The following is a 26332-nucleotide window of genomic DNA, read 5'->3' as shown; positions in this document are numbered from 1 at the left end:
TTTCAGGGTAAAAAAGGTGAGTGCTACACGCCAATAAATACAGTATTTCATAAATATCAGGTGTTTGAGACCATAATCCACTCCAAGCACCAATGAGTACCTCTTGGTACCAATGAGTGTTAAGTTAAGCAGATCCCTACTACAGGGGATTCATTCTATAGTAAGGATGAGCCGAACAACCCCCTGTTCGGTTCGCATCAGAACTTGCGAACACACCAAATGTTCGTCAGGACTTTAGAACCCCGTTAAAGTCTATAGGACTCGAACATTTGAAATCTAAAGTGTTAATTTTAAAGGCTAATATGCAAGTTATTGTCCTAAAAAGTGTTTGGGGACCTGGGTCCTGTCCCAGGAAACATGTATCAATGCAATTTTGTTTTTAAAAAACGGCCCTTTTTTCAGGAGCAGTGAATTTAATAATGCTAAAAGTGAAACAATAAAAGTGTAATATTACTTTAAATTTCGTACCTAGGGAGGGTGTAAAGTCAGCATGTGAAAAAGCGCATGTTTCCCGTACATAGAACTGTCCCTGCACAAAGTGTCATTTCTGAAAGAAAAAAGCCATTTAAAACCGGCTTTGCGGCTCTAATGAATTGTCGGCTCTTTCAATTACAGAGATGATTCATTCATAAAGAAAAAAAAATGTGTGAGGGTTCACCCAAATGAAATTACCAGGCCCTTCGGGTCTGGAATGGATATTAAGGGGAACCCCGCTGTAAAAAAAAAAAAAAAAGACGACGTAGGGTTCCCCGCAAATATCCATACCAGGCCCTTCAGGTCTGGTGTGGATTTTAAGGGGAATTCCACCCCAAATAAAAAAAAACGGCGTGGAGTCCCCCTAAAGATCCACACCAGACCCTTATCCGAGCACGTTAACCTGCCCGGCCGCAGAAAAGAGGGGGGGACAGAGTGCGCCCCCCCTCTCCTGAACCGCACCAGGCCACATGCCCTCAACATGGGGAGGATGTCCCCATGTTAATGGGGACAAGGGCCTCATCCCCATAACCCTTGCCCGGTGGTTGTGGGGGTCTGCGGGCTTATCAGAATCTGGAAGACCCCTTTAACAAAGGGGACCCCCAGATCCTGCCCCCCCTATGTGAATTGGTAATGGGGTACACTGTACCTCTACCATTTCACGAAGGAAGTGTAAATAGTTAAAAAAAAAAACACACACAGACACAGACACCGTAGAAAAAAATCATTTATTAATAAAAAATAAATAAAAATCCAGCGATGTGAATCCACTGTCTCCTATCCAGCGATGGATGATCTCTCCAGTGACGGATGATCAGCGGTCACACAATAAATATATATATATATATATATATATATATATATATATATATATATATATATATATATATATATATATATATATATATATATATATATATATGTGTGTGTGTGTGTGTGTGTATGTATGTATGTATGTATGTGTGTATGTGTGTATATATGTATATATATATATATATATATATATATATATATATATATATATATATATATATACACACATATATATATATATATACACACACACACACACACACACACATACATACATACATACATACACACACACACACACACATTGTATATATGTATGTATATATATGTATACACATTAATATTACAGGGGGACATAGTTACAGTGTTGGGGGGTCTGAACGAGGTAGAAGGAAGTTAAAAATCTTCCTCCTTCCTCCTCAGAACCCCCGGGATTCTCTCTTCACTCCCCGCTTCACCGGCTCTGAGATGGTGAATCGGGGAGGGTGAATTCTGACACAGATCGCCAGTGAAGAGCTCAAATCACAGCTTCATAAACTGTCCGTTTCTGTGTCAGTCTATGAGACTTCACTGTGTGTAGAGATAATCGTCGGGAAAAGAAATTCAAACACTTCTCCCCCGATTATCACTGTTTCATAAACTATTTATGGGCTGTGATCACTGGTTATCCTTGGGATCACCGCTCTTCACAGCTTCATAAACGGACATCATAACCTGCAGAGGGTAGCACTAACACTTCTGATAAACAACAGGGTATAGACACAAGACAGAAATTTCACCAGCCATAATTCAACATTGTGCATTTCTGATTAGCAACACTACACAGTCATAAGCGGCAGAAATGTCACTAGCAAAAACTCAATGCTGTGCGTTTCTGAATAGCAACAGTGTACAGTCACGTAACCCACAGAAATCACTACCAATAATACAACGTTGTGCATTTCTATAGTCGTATAACCAGCAGAAATGTCGCCATCAGTAACTCAATGTCATGTGTTTCTGATAAGCAATAGTTTACAGTCATGTATCCAACAGAAATTTCACCAACAGTAATTCAATGTCGTGCGTTTCTGAATAGCAATAGTGTACGGTTATATAATAGAAGTGTCACTAACAATTCAATGTTATGCGTTTCTGATAAGCAACAGTGTACAATTACATAATCAATATTATGCAATTCTAGTGAGCCATAAGATAGTTATACAACAGAAAAGACACAAAACAAACTTCCAATGTTGTGCATTTCTGATGTGTGGTCAGACCAACAATCTATATTAGGCATAGCCTGAACTCCAGATACTAACCCTTCACCCACCAGTGAAGGAACATGGTAGTTCCAAATAATGGAAGTCTGAGGTGTGGGACTATACCACAGTAGTGGTAGCTGCTATTCTACTACTGCATAGGTCTGAATAAATGTAGCTGGCCCACACACAGGTGGGAGCGAGTCCAAGCATCTAAGGTCTTAACAGGCACAGACCCAGAGATCAATTAAGTCTCTCAGGAAGAGATAATCACAATCTTAGCCTGGAGGCAATCAGACACCTCTAGCGCTTCACACTAAATACAGGCTAGTTTACATAGCTTTAGCATAGAGGTTTGCACCAGGAAACCCCTCAATTAAGGGTTGAAGGATAGTATTTTATGCTTCTCATACAGCCCACAGGTGGTTTGTAGCCCAAGCCACAAGAGGTTTTGATTAACTCTTACACACTGAGATATAGCAGCAGGAAATAGGAAATAATAATAATAATAGGTTGGAACTTGCAGAGATGTTGCACCTAATAAGCAACCGCCTCAAGGATAATATGTTCACTAGGATGCCCCACCCTATGGGTAAAAGTTTAGGAGGCAGGATTTGAGGGGCTAAAAACCTCTAAATGCACCATCGTAAGCTACCTGCCAGATTCATAGCAGCTGGCCCTGACCCTTTAGGGATTGATGGAGTGGAAAACACCCAGGATTGAGCCTTGCTCAGCCCCCTATATGAAGTTATTCCAGGGGCTTCTGTAATCTCCTCAGTGGCCTATATTGCCTGCAGGAGTTCATCCCGACCCTCTAGGGTGAAGGGGCATCTCCTTAACCATGCATCCTCCTCAATCTGGTTTAACAGGTCTAGATCTAACTTCCCCTCTGAGCTGTGTTCTGGCCTGGCTTTCCATATCCTCCCCCTGGGCTAGAGGGAGTGATTTTGAGGGTGAGGGAAAGGCACTAGGTCTCATTCAGAAGAGGCTTTCCTGGGAGGATGTGCCTTCTCTAGGGATAAGCTCCTCTATGTCAGGACCTTGGGTTACTGACTGCCTGGCGGCTTCATGGAAGTCTTTGACTGTCTGCATAGATGAGAGATATCTTCTCATCATTGCAGCAGCCCCCTTCCCTGCTAATTTATTAATGCATTTTTAACAAAAGGGCTTTGAGTGGGAGTTTATCCTTACAGTACCCACATTTTTATTTTTTAGAGGAGCTATGCCCTGTAGCGGCAGGAGGTTGTTTATCTGGGGCCTCCTGGGTTCCGCTGGGGGGATTCTGTAAGACAAGAGATACAACACATATGCATACCATTACTCTGTCTTCCCCTAAGACTGCAGGTTTGTACTGGGGAGGGGAAAATGGTAAGGTGAGAAGTGAAATCTAGTTCCTGTTCTGGCTGGCCCCAGGATCTCAGACCCCTGAAAGCCAGGATCTCTCACTCCCTTTCCTCCTCCCTTTCCAAGGGGGGTTTGTACTCAACGATCCCTGACCTGGATCTGCCTGCAGTCGCATTTGCCGTCCCATCCTCTTGTTCCATGAGGAGGTTGGCTAGGTCCTGGGCTGCTGGTACCGCTGGAGGGACTGGTACAGCAAGCCAACCATTTCCACCGCCTTCCACACCACTCTCCATGCTGTCTCCAGTCGTCCTAACACTTCCGGGTTGCACTGTGTCTGCGGAGCCTCCCTCTTCCTGTGATGCGGTCGTGTTCAGAAAGAGGCTTGGAGCCAATTGCTTCCTCCTAGGAAAAACCCGGAAGTGAAGAGAGCGGCTTAATGACATTGTTTTTGCATCACAGCGATGGCTCGCCCTCCCTGCGGCTCAGAGTGCTGGTGCACGCCTGGGGCGACCTGTGAGAAGGACAAAGCCTACAGGTTAGTTCAGCCCTCCTCGGCCTCTCTAAAACCTGTCTCAACAGGGGTACCATTAGACCCTCCCCGGTCTTTAGGTCTTTCAAACAAAACAAACATGTTGCTGTGTTCTGGAGAAACACAATCAATACTGGGGATCAAGGGGAAGGGTGGGGACTTATAACAAGCTGTCAATGGATTGCGTTTCCTGTGGGGGGAGCCCTCATCTCTCAGGTGTGCTGTCCTGGAAGGTGATAGGAGAAAATGCATATTTACTTAGACAAGATGTCTGGATGCTTGGGGGTGTCTGTTCAGCTCACATAATTCTTCCTCTGACACCTTGTGTAAATGTCAGATGAGCCATGACTGTCATTTGAGGTGTACAATCCATGTAACATAAATTTTGAGAGCAGACTCATCTCTCATCACACAAACTGTGATCTCACATCTATGTCACAATGCTAAGAAAACCATTGTTGATGGTAGAACTTTGGACAAATGAAGGAGGGTTGGACCTGACAAAGGATGCAACTCCTTCCCCACCCAAAACATTTTTTTGGCTTGAACTCCGCTGTAAATCGTTTTCAAATTCGAAGAAACAAAGAACACTGGGTTCACAGTGCTAGCTTTACACATCACTGATGAAATGTTACCTTCACAGCTCTTCTTGTCAGGACCAAGCTCATAGCCAGGATCACAGGAACATTTATAACTTCCAAGAGTGTTAATACAGCGCTGTTCGCAGCCCCCATTGTCTGGTTTGGCACATTCATCTTCCTCTGTATAGAAGAAAATATATGTATAAAGTACAGTGAGTCTTAAAAAATATTAACAGAAATATAAAGTAATAATAATATATTTCAAACCCCCTCAGGGTCATATGAAGGATTTTTAGTTCTATGGGAGACTAAATTACACATTGTCCTGAACATTAGGCTACATTCAAAAACAGATTAGCAGAATCCCTAAATCCAGACATATTATTTCAATGATGAAAAATTGAGAATTGTGTGGCATGTTTTAAGAATACAAAAAAAAAATCTAAACTGCACATACTGCTTGTCAAGATAAAACACAGCTGCTTTGTTAAAATAAATTGTAGATGTTTTATGCAAAGAAGAAAAAGGCACAAAGATTGCATCCCAACGTATTTTGGCTCACTAAATACTTCTGATTTCATTGTTGAAGTTGAAGAGCACTGTAGAGGTTTTACATTGCAATGGACAATGTATTGTTCTTTAACTGTATCTCATAATGGAACGTTGAAAAAAAAAGCCATCAATAAAATCTACACAGCCAAGTCATACTTTAGGAATTATAAATCACCTTTTAGGAAATTAGCAGCAAACCCAGCTTTGTTTACAGTTGCATCTGAGACAAACTTCATCCACAGGGTATTAGAGGTAGATCTGATATCATCTGGTTTATCATAGCCACAGAAATGTCCAATAAGGGGGCTGTTCTCACTATTACCATCTCGTACTTCCAGGTAATCATAAGCACAGGTGTCATGACGCTCTATCTGTAAATGAAACCATAAACTGGGTGATTACTGAAAACTATGTAAAGTTCATGACAATGTGATTATCTCTAATAATTATTTTAATAACAAATATTTTGACAGGTAATAAGAAATTAGAGGCAAAAGCCATCGTTGGGAAATTAAATATATTACATGAATGTTATCTCACACAAAGGGTGAATCTATGGTCCTACTTCAGCAGATACCTTAATTTTACTTTGAAAAAACATTAAAATGGATAATGTTCTTAATTTTAATTTTTTTGATTGATTATTTTCTAACTGTTGTATAAAGCTGAATTCAAGGTAAAGCAATTTTTGCATAGTTACATTGGTCCAGCTTGGAATCACAAAATTACAAGGGTGCCCAAATGTATGCGCCTAATTTCGTTTTGATGCATATTGCACATTTTCAGTTAATCCAATAAACCTCATTTGACTACTGAAATAATACTGGGTCCTTCAGTTATTTGATAGATCACAATGCAATTGCTGATCCAAATACCCAAATATTTATAAATGACAATCATGGAAAAGGTCAGGGGGTTCCTAAACTTTTGCATACATACTCTATTAACCAATTTATATCCCAAGGTAACAGTGCTGTCAGTAAGACTCAATTGTGTCTTTCAAACAGTTGAGGAGGACTTATTTCAGCATCACAATTTGTAGAACAATCCCTCTATTCTCACCCACAAAGAGCCAACAATATTTGAATATTGCGAATGTTAAAACATTTGTGATAATAAAAGTTATTTAACATACGGTATGTTCTGTTGTGCGATTTGTTAAATAATTTGCATATAAAAGAAAACCATGTCCTTACAAATATGGCAAGAAATGCTAAATAATGACCCAATTACATCATATAAATAGTGCACAATCGGTAATAAAAATGCTGATGTTCATTTTTTTTTTTAATTGGAATTCATTTTTAGACACATTTTCTTCACAAAGTTCTCCTTTGAAGCCTCAATGCAACAAAACTGGAAATACAGTAAATTGAATAGTATTACCGTGCTGCCTTCATTCCACTTATGTTAAGATTGTATAAATATAGGTGTAGATTAAATATAATTTATATAAAAGATAGTGGCTGTGAAATGCAACACGTGTACATACCATTTATTTTGTTTTAAAAAAAGATGGATTACCCCTAAATGTTTTACTTAATGGTGCTACGTTATGGCTTGGTTTAAAATAATTAAGCTGTGAAAAGAGCCTATTGTCATGGCTTTAAACTGGTTTAATTTAAATAGAACCAATACGCTTATATTCATTTAATCCTCTTGAAAATGTATGCATAGAAAAAAGGAGTCTAGCCTGGAGGTTGGTCTGTCAATGACAATTTGTTTACTGCAGTCTGGATTAGAGATTTCTGAAAGCAATATAATTTATCCTAACACCAGTTTAGGTCAGATAATGTTACCTCAAATGCCTGGAAGGTTAATCCAACATTGTAATTTTCAGCTACTGTTATTTTCCATATACATTCCTTGGATGGCCTATAGTCATCTGGATAATTGGGGGACTGAATCTGGCCAGAATCTTTGTGAATTTCTCCTCCACAAATAGCTGAAAAACAAAACAAAAAAAAAATTGGGTAAATAAAAAATAAAATAAAAACTTGACAAAAGGTGCAGTTATGGTGAACATATAGCGCCTTGAAAAAGTATTCATACCACTTGAAATGTTCCACATTTTGTCATGTTACAGCCAAAAATGAAAATGTATTTTATTGGGATTTTATGCGATAGACCAACACAAAGTGGCACATAAAATCTGAAAAGTGTGACGTGCATTTGTATTCAGCCCCCTTTGTAGACCACCTTTCCCTGCAATTAAAGCTGAAAGTCTTTTTGGGGAGTTCTCTACTAGCTTTGCACAAACTAGAGTGAAATGTTTGCCCATTATTCTTTACAAAATAGCTCAACGTCTGTCAGTTTGGATGGAGAGCGTCTGAACAGCAATTTTCATGTCTTGCCACAAGGGATGAGCTTCGAGTTCGAGTTGAACTCATGTTCGACTCGAATATTGCCTGTTCGGAGAACAACGAACAATTAGGGGTGTTCGCTGCAAATTCGAAAAGCCGCGGAACACCCTGTTAAAGTCTATGGGAGAAATCTAAAGTGCTAATTTTAAAGGCTAATATGCAATTTATTGTCCTAAAAAGGGCCTGGTAATGGAATTTGGGGGGACCCCCACGGTATTTTTTTTTTTTATGAATGAATTATCTCTGAATTGCCAGAGCCGACGATTCATTATAGCCGCAAGTCAGTTTTAAAAGACTTTTTTTTTCCTTTCAGAAATGACACTTTGTGCAGGGACAGATTCTATGTACGGAAAACATGTGATATTTCACATGCCAACTTTACACCCCCCCCCCCCCCTAGGTACGAAATGTAAAGGAATATTTCACTTTTATTGTTTCACTTTTAGCATTATTAAATTCACTGCTCCCGAAAAAACTGCCTTTTTAAAAAAAAAAAATTGCATCGATACAGGTCCCCAAACACTTTTTAGGACAATAACTTGCATATTAGCCTTTAAAATGAGCACTTTAGATTTAAAATGTTCGAGTCCCATAGACTTTAATAGGGTTCTAAAGTTCACACGAACATTTGGTGTGTTCGCAAGTTCTGGTGCGAACCGAACAGGGGGGTGTTCGGCTCATCCCTACTTGCCACAGATTCTCAATTGAATTTAGATCTGGACTTTGACTGGGCACATGAACACATGAATATGCTTTGATCTAAACCATTCTATTGTAGCTCTGGCTGTATGTTTAGGGTCGTTGTTCTCCTGGAAGGTGAACCTCTGCCCCAGTCTTAAGTCTTTTGCAGACTCACCGGTTTTCTTCTAAAATGTAACTGTATTTGGCTCCATTCATCTTCCCATCAACTCTAACCAGCTTCTCTGTCCCTGCTAAAGAAAAACATCCTCCCAACATGATGCTGCCACCACCATGTTTCACAGTGGGGATGATGGATTCAGTGTGATGTGCACTGTTAGTTTTCTGCCACACATAGCGTTTTGCTTTTAGGCCAAAAAGTTTAATTTTGTTTGCATCTGACCAGAGCACATTCTTCCACATGCTCTTTTTCAACAATGGCTTTCTTTTTGCCACCATTCCATAAAGTCCAGCCTGTGAACAGATTCTCCCACCTGAGCTGTGGATCTCTGCAGCTCCTCCAGAATTACCATGGGCCCCTTGGCTGCTTCTCTGAATAATGCTCTCCTTGCCCAGCCTGTCAGCTTAGGTGGACAGCCATGTCTTGGTAGGTTTGCAGTTGTGCCATACTCTTTCCATTTTCAAAAGATGTATTGAACAGTGCTATGTGAGATGTTCAAAGCTTGGGATATTTTTTTACAACATAACCCTGCTTTAAAACTTCTTCACAACTTTATCCCTGACCCGTCGTGTGTTCCTTTGCCTTCTTGATTCTGTTTGTTCACCAAAATTCTCTAAAACCTCCAAGGGCTTCATAGAACAGCTGTATTTATAGGGGACCATTTTCTAATTATGTGACTTCTGAAGGCAGTTGGTTCCACTAGATTTTATTTAGGGGTGTCAGAGTAAAGGGGGCTGAATACAAAAGCATGCCACACATTTCAGTTTATTTGTAAAAAAAAAAAAAAATTCCTTCCACTTCACAATTGTGTCACTTTGTGTTGGTCTATCACATAAAATCCCAATAAAATACATTTAAATTTTTGGTTGTAACATGACAAAATGTGGAAAATTTCAAGGTGGTGGGAATACTTTTTCAAAACACTGTATGATGGATAGACTCAATTATTTTGATCGTCATCTCAGATTATGAAAGAAATACACAATTTGTAATTCTGTTAAGAAAGATGGCATAGTTGAAATTATTAATGGACAGCTTGCAATCAATTTAGTGGTTATTGAACTACGATTCTCAAAATCCCCTGGTGGTGCAGTATTTACAAATCACCATAGATAACCCTTAGGTTATTAATGTATGTACGTGTAAGACACTTGCAACTTCACAGCATGATTTGAACTGGCAAAGAGTTTGTATAGCCAATTCTATTTCTTTATTCTGGAGTAAAGTAAAAGTTGAGTAGAGTTTTTTTGTTGACTCGCTGCCCAAGTCATCCTGTATACATTATCTCACCTTCATAAACTGCAGCAAATCCTTTTCCAACCCAGTTACTGCTGCTTCGAAACTCTATCCACATTCTGCTGTCTGTTGTTGTCAGGACCTCTGGCAGTTTATCACCACAAAACCTGCCTAAAATAATTAAGCATATACTCTAGTTTAGAAAAATTAACATTAAATGACCAAAGGATGCATGGTATTACCAAAAGACACATCGGCTTGGAGGCTAAAATGTATGATATTTAGATCACAATTGGGTTTGTATGTTCACCTTATGTTTGCATGGGTTCATGTACCCATTCAGAAATGGGACATTTGATTTTGCTGAGATATTAGAATTTTTAATAGACATAAACAAAAACACTACAGAGCCCAAGTCCAATAAAAGAACAAATCCCCCATCATATTTTATATATCATTAGTACCACTCAGTCCTTGGACTAGATGTTAAGATATTAGGCATTATTTCTTTTTAAATAAGCCTCACAGGCCTACTGGCGAAACGAGCAGATAATGCTATGTTTAGCTAAGCTCTTTGCATACAGAAGAGAAGGTGAACAACATGCTAGTAGGTATGTGAAAACAGAAGTCTACCTCTGGCCACAACATTCCAAATCAGTGGTTCCCAGTGCCAACATCTTGAAACTGGTAGATTTCAGAATAGGAGAGGAAGTGTATCCCACTGGTGATGCCAGCAAGGTGGGTGAGTGTTTGGAATTTACTTTGATTGTGCAGTCAGCAAAATGTATAACTATCTATTAGATGTTAACTGTTTATACCAACAAATAATAGATCTTACACAAAACATATCAGAAGCATACAAAGGCAACCCAGTTAAGAATAACTCTGATCTAATTAAAAACACAAGGTAGTGCTTTAAAAGTAGATCAAACAATGGTACGTCATACCTAGCAGAGGGGATTTTCTCCAGTAACCGTCTCGAACTTCAATATAGTCATACCAACAGAGACTGCTCTTATAAAGGTCCATAGTTGTAAAATTCAGGACAATCTGCAAAACAACAAGTTGGATTATGAAATTTATTTAACATAGGGGTATATGTTGGAACTACGCCCATCTCAAAATGGTTTGTCAAACTTTTCTTATAAATATACATATATACAAGTATTAAAAAAAACACTTGTGCCAATGTATTAGGAGTTTTAATTACTTTGTGTGCTCTTGCTATTGGGATATCAATCTTAAATGCCACGCCAGGATGATTAGGCCAGTGAAGACTTTGTCTATATTTCTAATTATTAAAACTGAAAACAAACTCAAATTGGCATACCTAAACTAATTTTTCCTAGGGATAGCCATACACCTGAGGTAAGCACCTCCCAACTGCATGTTTGTGGTACATTCAGACAGCCACAGATGACTGATCTGCAGCCCAACCCGCCTAATTGTTATTATTTCCTGATAGATAAGCAGTCATTCTGGATCTCCCTCCTCCTGACCATAGGCTTAAAGCTAAACTCTAAGCAGATATACTGTGTAAAAAAAATAATGCAGTTATGTATTCATAATTTTTTTTTTAGATAAACACATAAAATTGCATTTATTTAGGTACTTATACATCCATTGGCTACCTTTCAGACTTGTGTTGCTTTAGTTGCAATATTGCAGTAGGGAGGAATCAGCATCCCATTGTTGTGACTTGCAATTTCTTAAGTTGGGTCAATTGGGGCAATTATGCAATTCCTAGGCACTGCTATAATGCCAAGCTACGCAGTTTAGAATTAACAAAACTGTCATTCTAATCAATATATTCCCTGCCTACAGCTTTTTTTGTGTATTCAACCCATCAGGTCATTTCTGGTCAAAGTGAAAACATCGAGAGGTTTATGTCCCCCCGATTAATTTTATAGCTGTAGATCGCAAGTGTTAAAAGTGTGAGAGCATGGTGATGTAAAATTTGTATAAAAACTAAAAAGGAGAATGTCCATCCTGAAGATATTAACTCTTCATAGTTAGGAAAGCCGGAGAGAATATCATCTGGCGAGGTCATCAAGAATAAGGCCAACAGGTTCACCAAAATTTAGAGTCCATAGGTTGGCTGCTATATAGGTGCATAAATGTTGAATTACTTTTGACTGCTACGTAAAAGGGTAAAAATAGTGAGCATTTAAGGTTGTGCAAAAAGCGTGGTAGATGAAGATATATTGAGAAAATCTAACTTTTCTGTATTTGTCCTGGACTCCTGGAAAATTATTTCAAAATGTTAGGGATGATTGTGGATGGAGAGCATGTCCATAATAAAAAGGCCTACAGCTAGGTGTTCCATTGTATTTTTACACGCCTCTATACTGCTTAAACCCTCAACCGTAAGTAAAAAAAAAATAAGAAAAAAAACTACACTACTATTAAAAAGGTTCTGAACACAAGAGGATGGACGGTTCAGTCATTTACAGCCATCAGCTCAATTTCCACAGGACAGTCCAAAACTGTAAAGACTGAGCCCATCTCTAAAGCACGGCTAGACGTTTAAAATGACTCTGTGCCATCACTCCGCTTCTTGCTCAACAGCAGCAACATAGGGAGTCCTTTTTTTTTTTTTTTTTAAAGGAGTTGGCCAACTTATAAGCTGGCCCTACATGTAACAACTTTAAAGGCCAAGTTCGCCTTTTTTCTCCTAAATTCCAGCTCCCCTATGCACCAATAGAGCACTCATGTACTTTTTTTGCAAACATATCAAAGCTTTCTATAAAATATACAGACACTTGCCTTGCTGTCCTCCGTCCATGTTTCCAAACATATCTATTGCCTCTCTTGCCTCCTTACAGACTATAGGTCATGACACAGGAAGGAGTTGACCAGCTGACCTCATTAGCACCCTGCATCATCCGCCCACCCATTCCCAGCTGCACGTTTCTTTATATTAAATCAGATCACCCTTCTTACTAAATACACAATCAGACTGCATAATGTATGCCCATTTTTATACAAGTACATAGAAGGCAGTGGACAGAAACGCTGCATAGCGGGAACTCAACGAATTCCACTTTTTTTTTTGGGAAGTGGGGAGGTGTTTTGGAGCATTTTTACTCATCACACATAGGGCAGCCTATCCACCTGAATGGGCTGCCCTACACACAGCAATCACCCCCAAGAAGATTCAGGAGCTTGGTGCATTTTTTTTTACTGTGATTTTTGGTGCAGCGCATTTCTGAAATGCAAATGAACTCACAAATGTGAATTGGAGCCTCGTTGTCTTTCACTTTCAAGTCCCATTCACATCTAGCAAGGTGGGAGCGAACATTTTGGGTCTCGTTTTTCCTGTGACACGCGTAGGGCAGCCCATTGATTTTTAAATGGGCTGTACCATATGTGGCTTATGGGAAATGTTGGTGTTTTGTTGGTTGTGTGTTTTTTAATGTGCGTTTTTTGCAGCATTAGCCACTCATTTTTTAACATGGCAAAATGTGTATTTGCTTCTGTATTTTGTGTGATCTCCTTTAGATTTACCATAATAGGAGGATCTAGCCAATCACTCTATAGCCATTCAGGCAGGTTCTTGCACTACAATTAAATTGGATAGTGTATGTCCACCTTTTATACACCTAAAATTACTAGTTAGGCTTTCAGTGCCATTAATTAAAGGAGTTGTAAAGGAACAAAAAAAAAAATTCACCTTAATGCAATCTATGCATTAAGGTGAAAAAACATGATGATGCCGCCCCCCCCCTGCTTTACTTACCTGACCCGTCGAAAGTCCTGCACTTGGTTCTGAGAGCCTCTTCGCCACTCAGCCTGGCCGCTGATTGGCTAGAGTGGATGGATTGAGAGCAGTGCAGCCATTGGCTGGCACTGCTGTCAATCACATCCAGTGACGCGGCGTGCCGAGGGGCAGGGCCGAGTGATGCAGTGAGCGGCTATGCAAAAAAAAAAAAAGAAAGAAGTACATGAATGCTCTATTGGGGCTGGAATAATAATAAAAAAAAAGTACATTTTTTAACCACTTTCCATAACATGACTGCAATTAGGGTCACAATAGCCAGAAAATCTACCACTCAGAAATTAAGTCAACCACCAGAATTCAGGCACAAGTGAAAATTAAACTGACAATAAATTGACAACTTTGATATTGTTTTTTTTTTTAGATCAAATCGAAAACTGAAAAATATAAAACTATGGCATTAACTCTGAAAGTAAATCTACCATTTTATTCCCTTATATGCATAAATTATACTAAGGGTTTTTCTTTTTTTAATGATTAAAAAACATTAAAGTTGAAGTCCACCTAGAATTATTTAAATAAAAAAAATTACCAATACACATTTTTATACCTGCAAAAAATGTGCATTTATAATTTCTTTTTGGAAAGATGAACTTTAATGTACCATAAACAGCTTCCTTTACCTTGATGAATGGTGTGTTTGGCTTGACAGCATCAGAGCACAAAGGAAGCATGTTCAAGCAGTTTTCAGTCAGGCTTTGCAATCACAAAGCATAGATAGCATGGGAGACACCATGAGTAGCATGGTGTCACTGAAAATAGCTCGCAGTTTTCCAGTGCCGATTGCTGTATAACCACAGCTTGGACAGAGAATATGGTACATCCATCAAGGTACATGTGTTGTATGGCTGTTTAACCACTTGCCGACTGCCACACACACATTTACGTTGGCAGAATAGCACGAGCAGGCAAAGAAACGTGTATATATACACACGTTGCTTTGAATCCGACGCCTAGCGGGCACGGTGTCCTGCGACCGGGTTACGGAACGATCGAACGGGGAGATGCCTTTGTAAACAAGGCATCTCCCTGTTCTGCCTAGTGACAGGACACTGATCGTCTGCTCCCTCTCATCGGGTGCAGTGATCAGTGTCATGTCACTGTAAGCCCACCCCCACACAGTTAGAATCACTTCCTAGGACACACTTAACCCCTTCCCCACCCCTTACTGGTTAACCCCTTCACTGCCAGTGTCATTTGCACAGTAATCAGTGCATTTTTTATAGCACTGATCACTGTATAAAATGACAAAGGTTCCAAAATAGTGTCAAGTGTGTGCGATTTGTCCGCCATGTCGCAGTTACGATAAAAAAAAAAAACGCAGATCGCCGCCTACTAGTAAAAAAGTTGCTCTATTTTTGTTTATAGCACAAAAAAAAAAAAACGCAGGTGATCAAATACCACCAAAAGAAAGCTCCATTTGTGGGGGGAAAAAAAAAAACACGTCAATTTTGTTTGGGAGTCACGTTGCACGACCGCAAAATTGTCAGATAAAGCGACGCAGTGCTGAATCGCAAAAAAGTGGCATGGTCATTTCGCAACCAAATCCTCCGGGGCTGAAGTGGTTAAGATTCATTGAGTATTTCTAGGGTGAACGTCCAATTTATTTTCTTCTGATAAGCTGATCAATTTTACATGCAATGCAAAAAACTGATTTATGGGATATTGATTAACAACTTTGTACAGTTATAATCGTATAATAGGAACATTGGCATTTTTACCAGTGGGAATACAATATTAGCACCACTACTGCATAGGCACAATAGCTAGTTTCATTAAAAGCCCATAAAATATTCATGGATTGTGAAAACCTAACTTTTCCTCACACACACACACACACACACACACTATTCTGCATATATAGCATGCAGAATATTTTTCTGAACACAAGAGCAGTTTGTTGAGATTATATGGATTGCCCTTCTGTTGTCAGCATAACAAATTGCTCTACATCACTTATACAATTCCCCATTTATATACTGTACATGGGTTTATTGCCATAAATTACAAGGAGTAGATAGAAGGTGTGTAATGTGAAATCTCATTACATTTATTCGCATTATGTAGCAATAGTGACTGCTGAGCCTGACAGATCAGGAGAAAGCACTGCTTTGAGCCGCCATTGTAAATAATTAGACACAGGGTGTCAGATTAGTTAGCACAGAATTGGCCTTGTAAGCAAATTTTGCCACTGTATTATAGCATCAGTTAATGTAACTTGTCATGCATCTCATTGACCTTGACAGCACAAATGCCGTTTGAATTACCTAAAGTAACTATAGAGTGTTTTTGTATACGTTTATATAACAATGGCTTATTAAATTTAGACATAGGAACACCACTTTTTTTAAAAGCTTGTATAAGTTTTTAATTAGACAGAAGCAGCCAACAAATGAACAAGCAATGTAAAATAAAAATGGAAGTATCCTTAAAGTGTTACTAAACCCAGGACCTTGAATTCACTATATCTGGTCTCCCACAGTACACGCAAATGCAATAGTTTTAGTAAAAATAAACTGCTAAATACCTTTTCTTATTAACAGTTAGCGCAGTTTTGTGACTTCCATCAGTATATGGTTAAAGCTTGGAGGATGAATTTTCATTCCCCCCCCGATTGTCCTATGAAGATGCAGGACCCTTGACCCTCTGCCTGGACAGAGCTGATGGGCCCTGTGCTGATCACATGCACTCTCCCAAGAACAAAAAAAAAAAAACTCTCTAGCAATACACACCAAACTGAGCATGTGCAGCTTGTCCCCTAGCCCCTGTACTATCCAGAGATGGTTTGAGGACTCTGGAAGAAGGGGAGGATCAGAGGAGACAGGATCAAACAGCCTTTTTACACAATGCAGAGAAGTAACCTCTTAGATGCCACAGGGAGCATAACAAGCATGATTTACTGCATATACAGACTAAATATTTTTATAATGCTTATTAAAACATACAACTAATGGAATCGGCTTATAAACCTGTTTACATTGCTGGACAAAATGTATATTACTAGATATATAATTTAAACTGTTCAATGTACAGAACACAGCTGCAGTCAGATCACATTACACATATGACCAATGTTACAATAAGAATTGTTTTTCAGAATTCTGTTACAAAATTTTCATTTTGATACTATCCTGAGTGTGGGAGAAATGCATGAATATAACCATAAATCAAACAGGGCACGGTTCACACTATTGCGGCTCTGTGCAGATGCATTTGTGCGGGTACAGCAGCCCATTCATGTGAATAGTCTGGTGTACCCACAGGAAATGCAGGGAAAAGGTCCCCAAACCTTTTTCTATAACCCACAGCTGCTGCGGGGGGAACCACACGGTGGTTTCACGCACCTGAAAATACCACGCATTTTCACGTGTAGGGGGAATTAAGAATTATGAGAGCAGCGTGTTTTGGCTGTGTGTGCAGGAATTCATGCGATTTACATGCACTCCCACACCTGCAAGAGTGTGAACCTACGCCAAAGCAAATGCTGTACTGGCTACACTTACTCAGATGGCAATCATTGCTTGATGGGGTAGCCACTTTGCTGTTTAAAAGTTCTTTACTGAAATTCTGTAAATCTGCACCTCAATTATCCAATCATGCGAAAAGCAAACTCCTGTTCACTTTGAATACCCAACCATGTACCAATGCTTTTCACAAGACTTGATAACAGAAATAATTAAATCTCAAAATATTTGAGTGAAGATTTTTATTTCCCTCATTAAATCAGCCCATATAGGTCATATGTATAATATATATATATATATATATATATATATATATATATATATATATATATAAAATAACATATGAGTTGTATGCATTATAAAATATATCACGTGAAAATTAAGAAATGTATGATATGCTCTCTCTATACAAGTGATCGTCAGAGATCGTCTGTTCCTAGCGATTAGGAACAGTGATCTCCCTATTCTCCCAGTCAGTCTACTCCCCCTACAGTTAGAAACATCTCCCAGGGAACACATTTAACCCTTTAATCACCCCCTAGTGTTAACCCCTTACCTGCCAGTGTCATTTATACAGTAATCAGTGCATTTTTATAGCACTGATCCCAAAAAAAGTGTCAAAGGTGCCTGATATGTCACAGTCCCACTAAAAATCGCTGATCACCACCTATACTAGCAACAAAAAAAAACAATAGAAATGCCATAAATCTATCCTCTATTTTGTAGACGCTATAACTTTTGCGCAAACCAATCAATATACGCCTATTGCGATTTTTTTACCAAAAATGTGGAAAACATATTGGACTAAACTGAAGAAGAAATTCTTTTTTTTTTAGGGGGATATTTATTATAGGAAAAAGTAGAAAATTATATATATATATATATATATATATATATATATATATATATATATATATATATATATATATATATATATATATATATATATATATATATATATATATATATATATATATATATAATTTTTTTTTTTCTAATAAAGAGTCAATGTTCAGCAGACAAACAAGTACTGTATCATCTCATTTTGTGCTTGTTTAGTGGTTGGAATATCTGATATCCATCTTCAGACTGGGAGGAAGCGCTATATGACGAAAGCACTCAGAGTGTGGAACGTTTTGTTACAGCTGCGATCTGTGATTTTTAGCAGGAATGCGACATTGCGGCAGACAAATCTGTCCCCAAATGACACTTTTTGGGGACCAGTGACATTTTTACATTGATCAGTGCTATACAAATGCACTGATCAATGTAAAAATGCCACTGGCAGGCAAGGGGTTAACACTAGGTGGTGATCAATGGGGTTTAGTGTGTTCCCTGGGTGTGTTCTAACTGTAGGGGGTGGGCTTACTGGAATATGACAAATCACTGAGAACAGTAGATCTGTCTTATCTGGCAGAACGTGGAATTGCCTTGTTTACATAGGCAGTGCCCCGTTTTTTCCTCTTCTCACCAGGATCACTGGCAGACAGAGTCCGCGGGACCCGCAGGCGCGCACCCCTCTAAAGCGTCGCCTATTCACCATTCCACGAGCTTGCGCAATTTTAAAGAATGGCATGTTGGGCAACTATTTACTCAGCGTAACATCTTTCACATTATACAAAAAAAAATTGGGCTTTTGAGTTTTCTTTTTTTTTATATATTAAAAAAAATTAAAAAATTCCCCAAAACTATTGAGCTTGAAAGACTGCTGCACATATACAGTGTGACATAAAATATTGCAACAATCGCCATTTTCCTTTCTAGGGTCTCTGCAAAAAATGTTAAAATTATATATATATATATATATATATATATATATATATATATATATATATATATATATACACACACACATATATACATATATACACACATGCACACACACACACACACACACACACAGATACATACACACACACACAGATACATACACACACACACAGATACATACACACACACACAGATACATACACACACACACAGATACATACACACACACACAGATACATACACACACACACAGATACATACACACACAGATACATACACACACAGATACATACACACACAGATACATACACACACAGATACATACACACACACACACATAAATATATATGTTTGGGGGTTCCAAGTAATTTTCTAGCAAAAAAACTTGTAAACAAAAAGTTCAAGATGAGGCCTGGCCAGCAAGTGGTTATATGGTAAAGTCTGTAATCTAAATAGTTAAACTTTTATCTTAAAAAGTTTGATTTTACATAATCACATTGGCATGTTTAATACTGACTTTATTCTGTGCAGACACATCGGGATACATCTGTATCCACATTGTGTGGGAGCTTTGTCTGTTGCTCAGACAAAGTGTGACACAATAGCGTCCGAGTACCGTATATTAGTCTTCCTTGTTCTAATAAATGTAGCATAAAACAGATGTAGCATAATTTAAGCAACTCATTCTTATTGCTGGAATCTGAAGATTGTTTTTTTTTTTCTCTAAAGAATCTGAATATACTTCTGTGCCCCTCCTTACACACATCTTGCCATTTTCACAAAAGCCCCTATGTAATTGAAGGAACATTTCTTATACTTAGCCACAGTGGCGGCTGGTGCTCAAAATTTTTGGGAAGGTGCAAACAAACGAAAAAAAAAAAAAAAACACAATTGCAGCCTCACTGTGCCCATCAAATGCAGCCACTGTGCCCATCAAATGCAGCCACTGTGCCCATCAAATGCAGCCACTGTGCCCATCAAATGCCCCCTCTGCCTGGCACTTACCTTTCTGGGGTCAGCCATCCTCCTTCCACGGTCCCTCAATGTCTTCTCCCGCCCTCGATGACGCTTCAGGCAATCAGGTTACCGGTAACCAGAACCGGTGAACCCGATTGGCTGACACGCCTGTCATTCTTATCCAAGGAACGCACCCCCCGTGCGTCCCTGTATAAGTGTTTGGAAGCCTATGACAGCCTGAGGGCTGTAATCGGAAAGCCTATCAGAGCCAACCAGCTGCCGTCATTCAGATGGCCGGCGCTCGCCAGGGGGCCAGCCATCTGAATAGTCGGCGGCAGCGGCAATACAATACATAGATTCATGTTTGGGAGAACCAAACGGGGGTCGAGAGGGGGGCGGCGCGCCCGGAAGAAAAAGACCGAGAGTATAACAGGTACTGGGGTGTTTAATTTAAGCACCTCTACCTTAAATGATGCTGAAAGATTAGTTCTAGATAAGGGTCTGAAGTTTGTTCCTCCGAAAGGACTTAACAAATTTCAGACCTTTATAGATGTACAAAAATTTACGAGAAAATTGAGTATCCAAAGATACTTCATCTCCAATCCAACCAGACCAAATCTTGCGGATGTCACAACGGGTGTTAGACATACAGGTCTTTCGAACCCTTCCCTTTTTAATCCTCCCTGTCCTTTGGCACCGAGTATTAAAGTCTTCAGAGACTTGGTTTTGAAGGACCTAGAAGAAATACCTTTAAAAAGGTTTTATTCTGATCCCAATATTAAGAATGGCTTGAAATCCCTATGTGAGAGAAAGGACCTTGTTATACGCCCTGCTGACAAGGGTGGGGGGGATAGTAGTTCTTGACAAGTCTGCTTATAACTTAGAGATGTCAAGACTACTGGAGGATGATGTGACTTATGTCAAGTTACCATCTAATCCTACCAGTAGTTACACCTACTCCTTAAAGAAATTGGTGGAGAAGGGTGTACAGAGAGGCATCCTCAATAACAAGGAACGATGCTTCTTAGTACCCAGGGTACCTCGTATCCCTGTTATATACTACCTGCCAAAAATTCACAAACATAGCACATGTCCCCCAGGAAGACCAATTATCAGTGGCATCAACTCTGTCACCTCCAGATTGGGGAAATACATTGATTTCCACCTCCAACCCATAGTGAAAAACATTCCTTCCTACCTCAAGGATACCAGGCATACCATTGCTAAACTTGAGGAAGTGATATACACCAGTGACATCATTCTTGTCACAGCTGATGTGGCTTCACTCTACACCAGTATAGCCCATCACTTGGGCTTCCAAGCAGTGGAATGTTTTCTCAATAGGTCACCAGATCTCCCTATTCTGCAAAGATTGTTTGTAATGGATCTCCTCAGGTTTGCCACTACGCACAATTATTTTTGGCACGCGGGGGATTTCTACTTACAACATAAGGGAGTCGCGATGGGGGCTAAATTTGCCCCCAGTCTCGCAAACATTTTCATGGCCAAATGGGAGGAGGATGTCGTCTATGCTGCCGCCCGACCGGAGATAGTTCTCTGGGCGCGGTACATAGATGACATCCTCCTCCTATGGCGTGGTGACCATGGGTCTTTGGAGTCCTTCATGAGTCATCTTAATGACAATCAAGTTGGAATCAATTTAACATACGAGGCTAGTACTTCTAAAATAAATTTTTTGGATCTGGAAATTTTTGTACAAAAAAAAGAGATTTTTAATACAGCTTACCTGTAAAATCTTTTTCTTGGAGTACATCACGGGACACAGAGCGGCATTCATTACTATATGGGTTATATGGAGTACCTTCAGGTGTAGACACTGGCAATCTCAAACAGGAAATGCCCCTCCCTATATAACCCCCTCCCATAGGAGGAGTACCTCAGTTTTGTAGCAAGCAGTATGCCTCCCAAAATGGTCCTCAAAAAAGAGGGGTGGGAGCTCTGTGTCCCGTGATGTACTCCAAGAAAAAGATTTTACAGGTAAGCTGTATTAAAAATCTCTTTTTCTTTATCGTACATCACGGGACACAGAGCGGCATTCATTACTATATGGGATGTCCCAAAGCAATGCTTACAATGAGGGGAGGGAGAACATCTCCAAGACAAAAGGATTTAATTTAGAGATATACTCAAATCATAATAAATCCAACTTAGTTGAGAAAAATAAAATTTTTAAATTTAACTCGAACAAGAGGAGCCCCCGGAATCCGAGGGTCTCAAACTGCAGCCTGCAGCACTGCCTGCCCGAAGGCAGTATCAGTATTCCTTCTTACGTCCAACTTGTAGAATTTTGTAAACGTGTGGACAGAAGACCAGGTTGCCGCCTTGCAAACTTGAGCCATAGAGATCTGGTGGTGTGCTGCCCAGGAGGCGCCCATGGCTCTAGTAGAATGAGCCTTTAATGATACTGGAGGAGGCAACCCTTTCAAGCCGTAGGCCTGAGTGATTAATTGCTTAATCCACCTAGAAATGGTGGACTTTGCAGCTGCCTGCCCCTTCTTGGGCCCATCCGGTAGAATGAACAGCACATCTGTCTTCCGGATCTTCTTTGTAGCTTTAAGATAGGCCTTCATGGCCCTGACAATATCCAAGGTATGCAGCAACCCTTCCTTTCTGGAAGTAGGTTTAGGGAAGAAGGATGGTAATACCAAATCCTGGTTCAAATGAAAACTGGATATGACCTTCGGAAGGAAGGAAGGATGAGGGCGGAGAACGACCCTGTCCTTATGAAAAACAAGATATGGTTCCTTACAGGATAAGGCTGCCAGCTCCGAAACTCTTCTTGCGGAAACTATGGCAACCAAAAATACTAACTTCCTTGTCAGTAGAACCAAAGGAATATCAGCCAACGGCTCAAACGGTTGTTTCTGTAAACTTGACAGAACAAGATTTAAATCCCACGGACAAAGCGGGGATTTAACTGGAGGTCTAATACGTAAGACCCCTTGAAGGAAGGTCTTAACCAGCGAGTGGGTGGCCAGCGGCCGCTGAAACCACACCGACAGAGCAGAAATCTGTCCTTTGATTGTGCTTAATGCCAATCCTTTATCCACTCCTAGCTGGAGAAAACTTAATACTCTATCGATGGTAAATTTGCGAGAAAGCCATCGCTTGGACTCACACCAGCCTACATAGGCCTTCCAGACCCTGTAATAAATCACCCTAGAGACCGGTTTCCTGGCTCTGATTAGGGTAGAGATTACTTTCTGAGACAGACCTCTACCCCTGAGAATCAGGGATTCAGCTTCCAGGCCGTCAAATTTAGATGCCGTAAGGCAGGGTGGAGGATCGGACCTTGCGATAGCAGGTCTGGCCGTAGAGGAAGAGTCCAAGGGTCTCCCACTACCATCCTTAAGATTAGTGAGTACCATGCCCTTCTGGGCCATGCTGGAGCTACCAGGATGACTGGTATGTGCTCCACCCGGATCCTGCGCAGCAGGCGGGGTAGTAACTGGAGCGGGGGAAACGCATAAAGAAGTTTGAACTGATGCCAAGGGCAAACCAACGCATCGGTTCCGCAGGCCATCGGATCCCTTGAGCGGGACATGAACCTGTCTAGTTTCTTGTTGAGTCTCGATGCCATGATATCCACGTCCGGCACTCCCCATCTTTGGCAGAGTGCTTGAAAGACTAGTGGATGCAGAGACCATTCCCCCGGCCATAGAGTCTGGCGGCTTAAGAAGTCCGCCTGAAAGTTGTCCACTCCTGGAATGAATATTGCCGATATGCAGGGCACATGAGCCTCTGCCCATAGAAGAATCAAGCTCACCTCTCTCTGAGCGGCTTGACTCCTGGTTCCCCCTTGGTGATTTATGTGTGCCACGGCCGTGGCATTGTCTGATTGAATTCTCACCGGGAACCCCTGCAATTTTGACGTCCAAGCCCTGAGGGCTAGTCGAGCAGCTCTGAGCTCCAAGATGTTGATGGGCAACTGCTTCTCTGGCTTTGCCCAAGTACCTTGGCGAGTGCAACCATCCAAAATTGCTCCCCAGCCCGTCAGGCTGGCGTCTGTGGTCACTATCTTCCAAGCCACTGGGCTGAAAGACCTCCCCTTCAGTAGATTCTGAGGGTCTAACCACCAACACAGACTTTGTCGGACTCTTGATGAGAGCGGCAACGGGATATCCAAGGCCTGTGGCCTTCTGCTCCATGCCGACAGGATGGCTGCCTGTAGGATGCGAGTGTGGCTCTGGGCGTATGGTACCGCCTCGAATGTGGCCACCATCTTGCCTAGTAACCTCATACATAGGCGAATAGTCGGTTCTTTCTTGCTTAGAACCAGTAGGATTAATTCCTTGATGGCTTTTACCTTCCTCAGAGGTAGGAACACTCCTTGTTGTTCTGTGTCTAATCTCATGCCGAGATATTCCAACTGCTTTGTGGGCTGGAAAGCTGACTTTTCTCGATTTAGGACCCAGCCGAACCTCTCGAGGTATTGGACCGTGAGGGCCACTGCTCGCTCCAAGCCGGGAGACGAGTGATCTATGACTAGGTCGTCCAGGTATGCTAGGATCGTGACCCCTTGGATCCTTAGTTTGGCTAGGATTGGAGCTAGGACCTTCGTGAACACCCGGGGGGCCGTAGCCAACCCGAAGGGAAGCGCCACGAATTGGAAGTGACGCGAAGCCACCATGAAGCGTAGATATCTTTGATGTGGCTGATAAATTGGAACATGAAGGTAGGCATCCTTTATGTCTATGGACGCCATGAAGTCGTCCTTCTGGAGTGTGGCAGCTGCTGACCGCACGGATTCCATCCGAAATGAGCGGATCTTTAGATATGCATTTACCATCTTTAGGTCCAAAATTGGCCTGACATCTCCATTGGATTTTGGGATGATGAATAGGTTGGAGTAGAAACCCAGCCCCTGTTCCAGGACTGGTACCTCTACTATTACTTCCTGGGAAAGTAGATGATCTAATGCCGATCTTAATGCGGCTCCCTTTTCCGGATCGTTTGGAATCCTCGACTTCTGGAAATGAGGAGGAGGAAACCTTAGGAAATCTAATTTGTAGCCTGTGGCCACGGAAGACCGTACCCACTCGTCGGGAATGCTGGCTTCCCAAATCTCTGAAAAGAGTCGCAGCCTTCCCCCCACCTTCGTGGGTGGGGGCGCCCCTTCATAAGGTTGGCTTGGGGGCTGGTTTTGCTGGTTTGCGAAACCACTGCCTTTTGCCTCTAACAGCCTGTCCTTGTGATCTGCTGTTGAAGCCGAAGTTTGCTTTTGCAGGAGGCCGTCGATACTGCTTGGCATTAGAGGGCCCCTGCCCAGGGGAATACTGTCGTTTAAACGCAGGTCCCTGAACCTTCTTCTTAGTTGGCAAGAGAGTACTCTTGCCGTTTGAAATGGTCTGAATGTATTTATCTAGGTCTTCTCCGAAGAGTCGTCCTCCATGGAAGGGGAACCCTACCAGGAGCTTCTTGCATGGGGGCTCAGCCTCCCAGCTTTTTAACCATAAGAGTCTTCTCATATGGATAAGGGATAACGATAAACGTGACGCTTGCTGGATAGAATCCTTGATTGCGTCTACCGTAAAACATATGGCCTTAGGGACATCCGAAAATTTTTCTGCCTGCTGGGCCGGAATAAGTTTAAGCATCTGCTTAAATTGATCCGATAATGCTTGAGCGACCCCAATCGCAGCCACAGCTGGCTGTACTACTGCCCCTGCAGTAGTGAAGGAGTTCTTAAGTAGTGCTTCCAAGCGCTTATCAACTGGATCCTTGAACACCTGTATGTTTTCTACAGGGCATGTTAACGATCTGTTAACACATGAGATGGCTGCGTCCACTGCAGGAGTAGCCCATCTTTTGGAAAAATTTTCTTCCATAGGATATAGGACAGAGAACCTTTTAGGTGGTAAGAAGATCTTATCTGGCTTGTTCCAATCTTGGAACAAAATTCCCTCTAATAGAGGATGGATCGGAAACACAGCATTGCTTTGAGGCGCCCTCAGTGAGCCCAAAGCTGAAACCGTCGATACCTGGAGATCTGGTACTGGCAAGTTGAATGTCCTATGGACCAAGTCCGACAATCCTTGAATCCACCAGCTCTCCCTCAGGGAGACTGCCCCAGACTCCTCTGTATCCGGGTCTTCGATCCCTGAACCTACTTGGTCCGTGTCCAAGAGGTCGTCCAATTCCCCTGAGGAAAGGACCTCCTCTTCTGAGGGTCCGCGCTCGGGCGACGGAGATCTATTCCGCTTACTGCCCCGCATAGCTGCGGATATCATTTTTCCCATGCTTTTCTGCATCTCTTTTAAAGAGGTGAGTAATACCTCCTCCGTGACCATCTTAGGGTTGGACTGACCCGCGTCAGCTCCAGCCCCAGATCCCGATGGCCCCAAGGC

At 41.1% G+C, this 26332-nt stretch overlaps 1 protein-coding gene across 3 annotated transcripts in view; it reads right to left on the bottom strand.

Moving 5' to 3' along the window:
• The window catches only part of TLL1 (tolloid like 1), a 224401-nt gene that overhangs the window by 61535 nt on the left and 136534 nt on the right, over window positions 1–26332 (bottom strand). For all 3 annotated transcript variants that reach the window (XM_040332851.1, XM_040332860.1, XM_040332867.1), the window contains 5 exons: window positions 10943–11045; window positions 10050–10166; window positions 7337–7482; window positions 5713–5908; window positions 5040–5165 (listed from right to left, as the gene is read on the bottom strand). In XM_040332851.1, coding sequence (XP_040188785.1) covers window positions 5040–5165; window positions 5713–5908; window positions 7337–7482; window positions 10050–10166; window positions 10943–11045 — 688 coding nt within the window. The remainder of the gene's footprint in view (window positions 1–5039; window positions 5166–5712; window positions 5909–7336; window positions 7483–10049; window positions 10167–10942; window positions 11046–26332) is intronic.

The sequence above is a fragment of the Rana temporaria genome, chromosome 1 (genome assembly GCF_905171775.1).
Source record: "Rana temporaria chromosome 1, aRanTem1.1, whole genome shotgun sequence".
In the NCBI taxonomy this organism is placed as follows: Eukaryota; Metazoa; Chordata; class Amphibia; order Anura; family Ranidae; genus Rana; species Rana temporaria.
The sequence above is the reverse complement of the archived record's forward strand: the minus strand, read 5'-3'. Positions and strand labels throughout refer to the sequence as shown.